This window comes from Cyclopterus lumpus, chromosome 3, assembly GCF_009769545.1.
Source record: "Cyclopterus lumpus isolate fCycLum1 chromosome 3, fCycLum1.pri, whole genome shotgun sequence".
Lineage (NCBI taxonomy): Eukaryota > Metazoa > Chordata > Actinopteri > Perciformes > Cyclopteridae > Cyclopterus > Cyclopterus lumpus.
The window spans coordinates 12,810,093-12,823,622 of record NC_046968.1 but is presented as its reverse complement, the minus strand read 5'-3'; the positions used below and the strand labels follow the sequence as shown (position 1 = coordinate 12,823,622).

General features: G+C 40.4%; 1 protein-coding gene across 1 annotated transcript in view; it reads right to left on the bottom strand.

The window, feature by feature from the left end:
* The window catches only part of dagla (diacylglycerol lipase, alpha), an 87,067-nt gene extending 82,144 nt beyond the window's left edge, over positions 1–4,923 (bottom strand). Inside the window, 3 exon segments of the mRNA XM_034563344.1 lie at positions 3,508–3,648; positions 4,728–4,807; positions 4,900–4,923. Coding sequence (XP_034419235.1) covers positions 3,508–3,648; positions 4,728–4,807; positions 4,900–4,923 — 245 coding nt within the window.
* Positions 4,924–13,530: the final 8,607 nt, after the last annotated feature.

The window sequence follows — 13,530 nt, the reverse complement described above, 5'->3', positions numbered from 1 at the left end:
GAAACACGGACAGACAGAAAGAACGGACCAGGATACAAAGAGGAGAGAGAGAGAAACGGACAGACGAGAGACGGACGAGAGACAGATGAGAGACAGACGCACAGACGTACAGAGCCAAAGAGCAAAAGATTAATCAGTACAGTTGGTCAAACTGGTGACTGAGACACTTTGTGAGCCACACGTGTCCAGTATACAACAACAACTCTGAGGAGCCACTACTACTCAGTCAGTAAAAAGCAGTGAAGAGCTCTGAGTGGAGATTTATTGTGTAAACCTGTGAATCTATTTTGTGGACACTTGACTGAGACACATATCTTCAAAAGTACAACAGTTCTATTCAAAGCTGCACAGCATTGATAGCCAACGGATTATTGATCAGTTTATATATATATATATATTTTTTTTAAATCACTTGTAAAGTGCAAAATACAAGCAAAGTAAAAAGCTTTTTTTGCCTTTAGGAAACTTTTTCTCATTACAGCTTTTCACTTTGGTAAAATCAGTTTTTTAACGTAAATCTGGTGAGAAATAGGCGAAAGAGTTTGAGTAGTGTGAGGGTGCAGCAGGTCGGTCTCATTTCACACTACACATGGGACAGCAATGACCAATCTGCTGGCTCTGTGAATGGGGAATAATAGTTGAATAACAAATTGGATGCATCTTCAGATTTTTTAAGATGCAGGTGGTGATAACAGAACACTAATGTCTCTCATCTCACAGCAGCTCACCTGCAGCTCACAATGAAAACAAAAGCCTGTTTATCTAATGAAATTGTGAAAAACACTTTCATAGTAAAATAGCGCCGCCAAACCCACCCCTGACCCCGACGTGAGACGTCGACTTCAGTACAGGGACAAAACACGCAACACATAGTTGTGCAACACTTAGACACTGAGTGCAGCCTGACGGTCAAATTAATGACTTCTCACTAAACAATGAGATCTTTCTGTGGCTATCTTGGATGCTGTTGTGATTAACCTGTTCATACTACGATTCATCAGCACTACATGAATAATTTCTCTACAACACTTTTATTTTATTTTGGAATATTTGAAATATTACTGAACTAAAACTACACCATAACTGTAATGTTGGTCTTCTTTTTGTATATTTATCTTATTTTGATTAATGTTGTTTTTATTTCCTTTTGATTTGATTTTTAAATGTTGATCCAATGCATTTCTTCACCTTATATAAAGCACTTTGAATTGCTTTTGAGCTTGAAAGGTGATGAACACACAAACCTGCCTAAAAGCATCATTATCTCTACCGTAAGGAGTAAGTCAGGGATTACTCAGAAATGGCACTATCAACAGCCGAATAACTTCGGCTCAAATATAAATAATTATCTCAATAACATAATGCAATGCAATCACAACAGTCGCTGCCGCTGACTGATTCTTAGAATAGTTTCAACATCACTGCACAGATGTAGTAATTGATCACCCTGTGGTTTTGAAAGAGTCAAGTGAGTTGTAATTAGAGAGGATGAGAATGAACAGGTTCACTTAATGCCTCGGTGACATGTGAGATGCATCTAAATGATGGAATGGAAGTGGATATGAAACAGATGCTGTAGCACCCAAACTTCACACAGCAGAGACAGTGTCTCTATTTTTGGAACAGGGCTGAGGAGACCAGACTCAGGAGGGCTATCAGGTCGCCTTAAAGTACGTACAGCACTATGAGTGATAGTGGGAGTAGTGACAACAAATGAGTAGAAAACACAGAGCGAAGAGGTGAGAGGAGTACAAACACACATTCAACTTAACACACACACACAAATCCAGAGTAGGCCTACAATAAAGTAAAACAGAAACTACCCCAGTATAGAGAAACAGTTGAACATTTTGGGAAATAAGCTTAGTCTATTAGCGTTCTGGCGGAAAGTTAAATGAGAAGATCACACACCACTCGCACACCTGCTACATGTGAACCTAGCTGGTGTTAGCTTAGCTGAGCACAAAGACTGGAATCACAAGGAAACAGATACTCCAAGGTCTACCAGCACCTCTTAACCTCAGTAATTAACATGTTAAACACAAACTAGGTGTAAAAACAGGATTGGTTTTGAGCTGGACTATTGCTTGGTCGGGCGGAGTAACTTTCTTGAGTGTCTGCAAGTGGCCTGGCAATGGCTCCCGGCTGAGACATAGTCTGGTTTTAACACACCTGTACGGATTAAATATGACCTGTAAATTAGTGGGCTTAATCAGGGCAGCTGTGGCTCAGGGGGTAGAGCGGGGCAGCATGTCAAAGTCACTTTGAGCGAGACACTGAACCTGTTTGATTATATCTTTTCAAAGAGTCTGGTAGGTTGATTGTGTTACCTTTGCTTTGCCTCCAGTCTTTATTTTAAACTAGCTGCCATATTAAATACCTGATACTTAATAAGACAGTGGAGTCCTTCTGATTCAAGTCTTTGTGCTCAGCTAAGCTAACCTGCAGCTGGCTGTCGCTTCACATTTAACAGGCAGGTATGTCAAACTATTCCTTCAAACTAAGTACACGCTTAAGTCAAGTCTGCGACAGCAAACTAAAAGGCAGATTTCAACACGTGGGGTGGAGAGGTTGTGTTGTATACAAGGGGACAAGGTTCAATTGAAACAGTGAGATCTGCTCTCTGAGGAATGTCCGTCTCCATGGTAACACTCAATGTGCTGCAGGTGAGAGGTAACAAGGGTCTGATGAGGCCAGCAGGGCTGTAGGGAATGGGGCTATCAAACCTTTCACTTGTACACCCTGTACACTGTGCGAGAGCAAACTAAAATGTTGTTTCCCAGATTTGATGTTCTGTGTTTTGAGTTTTGACTTTAACGACCAAATGGGACTCAAAAAGGAGGGTCTCCAATATATACTCTGTAATCCTCGATCTCAAAAACATTTAGGATTTAAAGCCGGTTTTCAAATAAGATATTACATTCACTTAGTACGGCTGTTGGCAGACAGAAACACTGTCACTCTACAAAAAAGCGATCATTTGGAAAATGGTCGTAATTTCTGTCAATGTTAGGGCAGTCCTAGGAATCACAGCAATATTGAGGGATGGTGCTGCACATCTCTATCAGGTGCTGCACGGCCAGCAGTGCATACTAAACACCACCTCGCTGTCAACATGCCTGAGAGCAAAAATATGAGGATTACTAGGGATGAGAGGAGACTTCTGTTCAAAAGACATGTAGCCAGGCAGCATTACAAAATGAGGCTTTCTGACCCCCTCCAGGCTATTTAAATATGACCTTTTCACTGCTCAGAGTGATATATTGATCAACCTTGGCCTTTGATTCTGAGTATCTTTTGTGCTATTTGACATATACTTAAGCACACAAATAGCTGAACAAAATACTTTATTTAATTTTTGATATGGTGTTTGAAACAGTGCTAATATTGCCCAATTTGTATTATGTCAAACAGCTTTGAGGGATTTTTCCAAGGCGCACATAAGCCCCAGTTCATTACAGCCCTGCCCAGATTGAGGGTCCCTTACCAGCCATGACTGAGACTCACTTGGGCGTGAGGCGAGGGTCTCCGTAGGGGGTATAGGGAGACATGTTCAAGAGGAACTCCTTGGGCGGGTAGGAGCTCCACCTCTGTTGCACGTTGCTGCTGTCATTGTTATTCCAAAAGTCTCTGTCCAGATCATTGTGGCTAGAGAGAGAGAGGGGGAGAGGTAAGACAGGTGAGAGCCCCATGCAATCAAAGACAGTTATAAAGAAGAAAAAAACATGACAGAAGTCATGGTGGGGAAAAAGACATAAAAAGAACAACGTTAGAATACTGTCTCATACATCTAAATGTCGGGAGGAGAGTGTTAATGAATGGGAAAAATATGATAATGTCAACGCCTGTAAAGTTACATTCTAAAACAGGACACAGTTGACTTTTTACACTTTAAACAGAGATACTGAATACACTGTTCATAAAATACAAGGTGAGTCTAAAAATTACACAAAACCCCAGAGCATGATATGTTGGACTATGATAAAAAAACACCCAGAGTTGAAAAACAAGAAGTGACCTGTACGCGTTATCACTCTGTCAGAGACAAGGAAACAAATAAAACAGAGGAGGTAGAAAAGTCAGTATACAACAAAAATAACAACTTATTGAAAAAATACACATTGGATATGAAAAAGGAAAGAAAATTATCACAAATGAGTGATAGAAATGACCAAGTATTATTCGATTAATAATTATAATAACAACATACATTGTCAAGGTCAGTTCCAATGTTAATATTACAGTCCAAAACACAGCTAGCACAGTTCACGGTCACAGTCATTTAAAAAAGACAGAGTGAATATTCTGAAAATTCAGCAATTTCTTGAACATACTGTTTTCAACTGAACGGTAGATCACAGTGTTCTAGTGCTCTAATAATGTCTGACTATTGCATTTATAATGTTGCAATAGTTTGTATTACAAAGTAAAGAAAGTAATGTCATTTGGAAGTAAAGCTTTTTTGTATTAGAAAACCAATCTTTGATTGATACAAACATAATATACAAGAGTAACTTTCCTACACTGCTTAATTCAACCTCTTTGATGAATGAGAAGTATACCCATATAACACTGTCTTCAGGGCATCATTTCATGGTGGACCGTTTTAGACCGCGGATACAAGATTAGCTTTCCAATCAGAAATGGCAGCTTGTTAAAATGCGAAACTATCACCACATCATAGATCATTTCCATATGCTTCCATCTCAACCCTCCCTGACACCTACTTGATGGCTTTATTTTCCCCTCGACCTCTCACAGAGTCTGGAGAGCTGGCAGCCTCCACCCCGGGCTTATTCCTCTTCCCCTGCAAAGAGACAAGAGGGAGACAGAGACGGATCTTAGAGCCGTGTTTTGATCATCATTCTTCACAAAAGCTTTTTTGGATGTGAAGTGCACATTACGGAGGCTTTTGAAAAGCATCAGGTCTCAAACATGTTGGAATATGATGAATGAGATCACAACAAGACCAGGGACCACTTAACTACAACGAGATGCCAAAACAAACATCACACAAACAAAAGGAAATGTGCACGCTTACTACACAGTGAAATCAGACACGGAACACATGTAATAATAATTAAAAACAGGAAGACCTGCAAACATGTATTAAACATGAATATTTAGAACCCTTTCTATCACAAAGGTGATGCAGCTGACATAGCATGGTGTATTACACGTGTAAAGACAAAGGTATACTCATAGTCGTGGTTTAAGGGGTAACAGCATAGCTACAGAGCCCAACACGACACCGACGGGCAGACTATCAGACCCTGCAGCAGTAAAATGAGAAGTTTCCCAAAGGGACTCTGGCGCTCGAAAACAATACCACTTTTGTCCACAGGGACCGCAAAAATAAACACAAAATGAAATTACCTTATATTTCGCTTTAAATTGAAGATAGTGTCAGTAGTCTTCTTCTTTTCAGTAAAACACATTCAAAAAGCCAATCCCCACTGTGAATCTTCTATCACTGTGAAGAATGTGTGGGGTGTAGTATTGATGCAGGTCACAGCCTTGTCATGTCTGGATGCAGTCAACATGGGGCTGCACTACATCCTGCAACACCTCGACTCCCCAGGGACCTATGCAAGGATGCTGTTCGTGGACTTCAGCTCGGCGTTTACCACCATCATTCCAGAAGTCCTCCTCACCAAACTCACCCAGCTCACTGTGCCTGCCTCCACCTGTCAGTGGATCACAAACTTCCTGATAGACAGGAGGCAGCAGGTGAGGCTGGGTGAAACAACATCCAGCACCCGGTCAGTCAGCACTGGTGCACCTCAGGGATGCGTGCTCTCCCCACTGCTCTTCTCCCTCTACACAAACGACTGCACCTCAGGAGACCCATCTGTCAAACTCCTTAAAATTTGCAGACGACACATCAGTCATCGGCCTCATCCAAGATGATGATGAGTCTGCATATAGGCGGGAAGTTGAACAGCTAGTCCTGTGGTGCGGTCGCAACAACCTAGAGCTGAACACGCTTAAAACCGTGGAGATGACAGTGGATTTTAGGAGGAGCCCCCCAGCACTGCCCCCCCTCATCATACACAACACTACTGTGTTGGCTGTGGAATCCTTCAGGTTTCTGGGATCCACAATCTCCCGGAATCTGAAGTGGGAACCCAACATCAACACCATCATCAAGAAGGCCCAGCAGAGGCTGTACTTCCTGCGCCAGCTTAGGAAGTACAACCTGCCTCAGGATCTGCTGACCTTGTTCTACACCGCAGTCATAGAGTCTGTTCTGTGCACCTCAATCACTGTCTGGTTTGGATCGGCCACCAAACTGGACAAGAACAGACTCCAACGGACAGTCAGGTCTGCAGTAAAGATCATTGGTGCCAACCTGCCCACCATCCAAGACCTGTACACCTCCAGAGTCAGGAAACGGGCAGGAAAAATCACTGCAGACCCCTCACACCCCGGACACAAACTATTCAAACTCCTCCCCTCTGGTAGACGCTACAGATCACTGTTAGCCAAAACCTCCAGACTCAAAAACAGTTTCTTCCCCCTTGCCGTCTCACTACTGAACAAATAACACCACTGTAGCATATATATACATATATATATTTATATTTATATACTTTAAATCCCTGCACTTCTCGCACTCTCCACTTCTTCTTGCACTACTGCTGTGCAACATTCCACAGCCACTGTATATAGCCATTCCGCCTGTACATACTCTTAAACTCCTTAGTCCATTGCACTGTTTGTTTGTATTGTATTGTATTGTATATTGTGTTGTATATTTGTATTAAGTTGTATATTTGTATACTGTATTGTATTGTGTTGTATATTTGTATTAAGTTGTATATTTGTATATTGTATTGTATTGTATTGTGTATTGTATTGTGTTGTATATTTTGTGTAAGCACACTGAGAGTCACCTTACCAAGTCAAATTCCTTGTTTGTGCAAACTTACTTGGCCAATTAAACCTGATTCTGATTCTGATTCTGATGTATGATACATGCACTTAGTCGAGAGGTGTTGTTATCAACGGATGAACTATACTTCACAACCCTGTGGATGTCTGCAGCCGGACTAACTTTAAACCTTGGCATCAGTAACAGATACTTTACAAATCACAAACACAAAAGTTTTCTTCTTAAAGAACACACATTTCTATGACGGGTTCTTTTAGGGAGGAACAAGATCATTTGGAGGGTGAGAACATTCTAGATATAGGCAGCAAAAATGCATATATTTATATTGTAATATCTTATACAGCTCACTTTACTTACTCTGCACATTTTCAGCACTTCATGGTCATGCTTTCAGTAGAGCAATATTCACTGGTTACAGTTATTGAGCTTTGCATTTTATTTTATCGAACTCTAATTATTGAACTCTTGAGGGTTATAACACTGAGCTCTCACAGCTGAGTCACATAGACCCTCTGCCCTTACATAATGTGTTTCCGTGGTAACCTCACAACAAGGACATAAAGAGCACATATGCCATAGAATAGTCACTGAAAAGGAAAGACATCTCTTTATTTCTCATGAAGTTTTGGATTCAATCCTGTTTGGAGAGCTCTGCTACATTACCATCTGTTGCTGTGGACAATTATTATCATCAACTTCACTGAGTTTTAATCAGATATGCCATATTTTAAAATATGCAGAACTTGGCAAATGACTCCTAGTTTTTTAAAGAAAATATCACATTGTGCCAGACAGATAAAAAAGAAAGAAAGATTGAAACTCAAGGACTTTTACAAACATGCCTGAATGACAAAATACAATATTTGTTGCTTGCATTAGGATGAGTTTTATATAACATCAATTCCAAGTCTGCTCATCCTGCTTGGTAATGAAGGCATGTCCTGTTTGCCCCCTCTGTGCTCCTTTTGATTTGTTCACTTTGCTCTTTGAAGTGTCAATCCAACTCCTTCCTTCTTCCTCAACACTGAGATTGTTCAGCAACACACACATTGGTTGCAAATAACCCCATGAAAGCAGCTCAAAAGAAGACATGTTGGAGAAGTTGATGCTAAATAAGTGATGCGATCTGCCATGAAATATTAACTGTGAAAAATAAATGACACAAGAAGAAAAGGATCTTTTATTGTTAGTGGTTGCTGTTCTGCTGTCAGCTATCAGCATCTGCTGGTGTGTACACAGGTGGACATTTTATGGTGGAGTTACTTTAACAATCCCCCTTTTTTCACAAAACCGTGTCATGTGCAGGTCCTATTGGTTTTCCAGCAGTGTGGGGGGTTTAGCCCTTGCTTCAGTAACACCACCAAGTACTGTAGACATTGGCGTGCAGTCACATCTCCGACAGTATATCTGCTTCATGGCACATGCTATAACTGTTAAATATTCACACCTAGAGGCTATTTTTAGTTTTCTGTTCACTCTGACCTGCATGTTTTAGGACTGTTGGAAGACACTGGAGAGTATACTAATCTAAAAGCTCCAGCTGAGCAGTTTAATCCAAAGACCCTTGTGTTGTAGGAGACAACCTAGAGTCTCAAAATGAGGACAGTCTGACATCAGGATTTGCTGAGCCGACTGGATTGTCCATGTTCCTTAAATTATTTACGATAGAGAGAAGAGTCACAGAATAGCACACGATGTTGTATAAACATCTTGATATTAGGACACTTTATAGGAAAATGAGTGAAAACCATGTTATATGAATGAGACAAGATTGACTCCACAGAAAGCTGCATGAGAGGGGAGCGTCGTTTGAAGGCTCTGGGTGGAATCCGTTATGTATGGATGGATTTTAATGCAACCGTATAAATATTTAAGAGCTGTCCGAAAAATCTCAGAACAGATGGTTCCTCCAGATGCAGACAAAGAACACTTTGAGTTTCTAGTTTCCTGTCGTTAAGTTTTGGTCCAGTTTAAACTAGAACTGTGTCATTGATATGAATCGATATGATTGAAATGTCTGCTTTTGCTAGACAATATTATTTACTGTCAACACTAGCAACATGCTGCTTGTCAGGAAAACATAAAAACACAGTTTTAAGCATTTTGACAAATTATTAATGTAAACTGCAATGGCAGTTCCTCTAGTTTCTACATTTCCTGCAATTTTTCTTCTGGAATATGTGCCTTGAAAAGGGAAAACAAATGTTTATTGCTGCTGTTTATGTTTTAGTTCGTCGACTTTCTCTGGTTGAGGGATTTGTTGCATAATTTTAAACTCAATGATGAATGCAGTACTTGATCTCAATGAAGGATTTTAAGCAGCCTGCAGGCTTTCAGACACAGCAGAGTGCTGAATGTTTATCTGAATACAGCTTTCAGTGTCCCGCAGACAGGTGGCCTCTTTATGTATTCTCCTGTATCTCCATCTAATGCATCCACAATACACTCCATTATTTATCATGTCACATCTTATGCGTCCAGCTCGGCAGAAACATTTTCAATAGAGAGTTTAGCTTTGGGGCCTGACCTAATCTGGACCTACATTCAGCCACAGCACCGTAAACACACACATACTGTAACCACAGCACAGAATCATATTAAATTTGGGGACTCAGAGGATAGGAATAAGTCAGGAATATGCTATCAAGTGCAGCTCATCAATCATTTAACAGAATCATAAAATCTGAAGGAGGCTTGAGAGGGTGGAGAAGGTACAATGTTGAGCGAGTGTGGGTGGATGTGAGAAACAGAAGGGAAGATGGCGTAGAGGAGCAAGTGAGAAACACGAAGGGACAGCACAGAGGAGGTTTGAAGAAGACTCCAGATTAATGAAGGCACCCAGCTGTGCAGAGGGCACACACCTGGATGTTCAGCACTGACCAGCATCACCTTCTCTTCCTGCCTGTTTGAATGCCTCTGTGGCTGTTTCTGCCTCTGCCTCTCTTCCCTCCTCCTCCCACTCTCCTCCCACTTCCACTCCCACAAAACAACCAATGGCATGAGACTAGTTTCAACAGATTCATCTCTCCTGGAGCAAACGTTTTCATAAGGATATTGGATGCTTATATACTTCTAATTTGTTTTCCAAATTATTTTTTGAATGAAATACAGTTGCTGCCAGCTTGATTATGTTCACTGGAAACATTTAGGCAACAAAAGAATAGATGAAAGACTAAAAAGTCTAAATGTGACTGCTGTGGTTGATTAATAAGTCTGAGTCGGCATTAGAGGCTTGAGGGTGACCTTTAAAAACGGGGACAGAAAATAGAACTATTTTGTTAATTAATTGATGATACATTTGATATCCTTGCAATTTGGACTGTTAGTTGGAAAAAACTAAGCAAAACAAAAAGGCACTGGGAAATTGTGACATGTTTGGCTTATTTCCAGCCCAAATGACTCATCAACAAAATGATCAGCAGATTAATACATGTCTGACCTTTTTAAATTCTCACTTCTCGCACATTGGCTCTGTTTCACCTGAGGGTGTTTATTTATTTAACCTTTAGGAGTGGAACCCACAAAACAAACACAAGATAATATGTAAGAAGGAAACAAGGACTATGGAGAACCACAGAGGCTACAGAGGCGAGAGGAGAGCAAGGCAATCCTGGAAAACTAAATCAGTGACATTCTGACAAGGACATGCAGATAAAGTGACAAAAGGACAAATACAAACCAGAATATTTGGTATAAAAAGAGAAAGAGGGTGACACAAAAACAAAGACAGAGACATAGATAACATATGGGTAAACAAAGATAAGAAATGGGTTTGTTTGTCAGGTTAAATTTTTGTTTTTGTTTCTCCAAAGCAATGATAGCAATTTAGATTTTAAGAAGCACTCAACATACTTTGTAACTCTAGTCTAGGGTCATATATATTACTCTGGAGAATGATGTCGTTCGGTTCAGCTGTTTTTCTTCTGAATAGCCCAGTTAACTCTCAGCTTGTGTATGTTTGATCAACTGCTGGACTGCAGTCCCTCCTCATACCGAGAGACGGACAGAAATGAGAGAGCGGGACAAAAGGGAGGCAGTGGGGGGAGGAAAGCGTGACAGTGTTGCAAATGCCAGCGGATCAAAATGTATAGGAGGAATTACACTTGCTCCAGCAGCAGCCAATAGCTTGGAGGGATGCTCATTAGCATATGAATCATTAGCATGGCGCTGGAGGCTGGAGGCAAGCAGCCATGTTGTACAAAGCCATGTTTACAAAGAGCACAAGGTTTTGGATTTTGTTTGCTGTCATGGCCAAACAAACTCTCTCTGGTTCCCATGCCACAGAGCACAGAAAGCAAAACACTATTCATCAACAACAACAACAACAACAACAACAACATCAGGCAATCGGTATACATTCAGTTCAAGGGCATCAAAATAAAAACCTGACTGCCCACACAACTGCAGTTCATCTTCAATAGCTCAGAGTTGTTCAGAAACGTGGTTGACTGTAAATTGGGAAGGATCATTGCATTTTTATGGGAGCCATTTGGCCTCAATCAAGAGGAACCTCAATATGGTTTTAGTACCAACTGTAACGTGTCTGTAGCACTGAGCATCAAAACCTTTAAAATACCAAAATGTTTAATTATATTTTGATCAAACAGGCCCCGATTTAAATCACAGACCATTTTTTATTTGGACAAAGTGTTTGTGTTTAGTTAAGACATCTTTATAAGTTTGGATTTGTTTGTTGAATGAAAATGGCGTTTACATTTAAGGCATCACGAAAAGTAGTGTTATGGAATAGGATGGAATTATTTTCTTTATCAATGAATTAATGATTATTCAATTAATCGTTTTCCATGAATCAATGTGATGTCTTTAAATCTCTAGTTATTTTCTGATAAACAGTCTAAAACCCAAAGATAACAATTTTACAATGATATTATATAATAGCTTGGCAGTGAGTGATGTAACTTAATGCTACTTTTCGCCTGTCACAAGAAGAATTCAGCCAATAGAGAAACAAATTTGCATTACATGATCAACTGCACCAAGGTCAGGTGTAAAATATGTCCCTCCTCTTTATTCAGTGCAGCTGTGGAGTATGAAGTGCTTCTGTCATTGTCCAAAGTGTTGTGATTCACAGGGGGCCTCAGCTCACAGAAATGACTTTCTCCAAATCATTTAAAATAAATGTCAACATTGAAATGTCACTAATAAGCACTGTAACTTACCAGTTTACGTTGACACCAGGTGCAGACGCCACATAGAGCTACCAGCCAAACGGCACATACTACGGACGCAACAGACACCAGGAATACACTGAGAGACACTGAGCCTGAGGGAGAGACAAAGACACGTAGAGAAGATGGTATTAGTACATTTAATATGAGACCTGAGGTTTTAAGTCTTTGTCCATTGTTGAAACCCCACACAAGTCAATGCTGGAGTTAAAGTACGGATCGTGACAAAACGCCCCATTTCGGGGGAACATGTATCTATAATAAGGAGCAATGCCTTGTAATGCGACTTCCTTCCTTTCCCCATTCATACTTGTCATCTAGCATCTGTCATCAGTAAGACACAAAGAGAAATGCAACAGGAGTGCGAGGGAAATGGCATAGAGCCACTAAAATGTCTTTATGCTCATGTTGCATTGGGTATCAATAGGAGATGCGCGCATGTCAGGGAGAGATAATATCATGGGGCCAGAAGCCGTGCAATTACCAGCTTCCGTTTTCTCTCTTCTATCTGGTAAACCCTTTAACAACTTTGTACCCGTCTTGCTCCTGACAGATGAAAACTTCTTCCACCGCCTTCTATTCCTCATCTCTACGTTTTTGAATTACTGCTTCTCAGCGATGCCGCTCATACAGATGCCTGCCAACTTATCTGCCAAGTGATTCAAAATGCAATGGCACGTTGGCAAAACAATGTCTGCAAACAATGAGCTCATAGCTGTGCTACATCCTTGATCTCAGCAAAACAGGAGTGTCTCTCTCTCGACCTGAAAAATTCATTTGACGGTTCTTTCTTCCCTTTATCCCTCCATTTCACGTTCCATTCCTGCTTGAGCATGTTCTACATTTAAACCAACATACAGAGGAAGTGGATTAGCTAAGCCGATTTAATCATCCCTATCCATCCTCTGCCTTCACATTTTAGTAACTTCCTCTCTTTGTCTCGACAAACAAAGTTCTAAACACTGTTATTCTCTGGTCAAACATTTCTAGCAAGCCTTTTATTATATTGCATTATTGTTTTATGGTTAAGGCAGTGTGTGTTGCATGTCATTCTCAATCCCCGTTACTCCCTTCAGTTTTATCTACTACTACTACAGCTCCTACTACGAGCTACTAAAGGCACATAATGCCTAACAATGCTAAAAAAGAAAAATCTGACATCTGAAAACAAGGTTACTTGAAGAAAAGATTCAAATACACTGCTTGAGGCACATTCCATTGAATAAATATAATTTATCAGACAGTTTAAGAAAGGATTATTTAAAAAAAAAAAAAACTAACTGCAGGGCTGGCTGGTACAACATTACATTAAATCTATCCTTGTATGTCTCCGACAGACTCATCCAGCTTATATCTGTCCAGAGGATTGTATCTTAGCATTTAGCAGTTTGAATGCCTCCCATTTTTAAAGTGTCAGCTCCTTTTTACCCACCAACCTCACCCAAA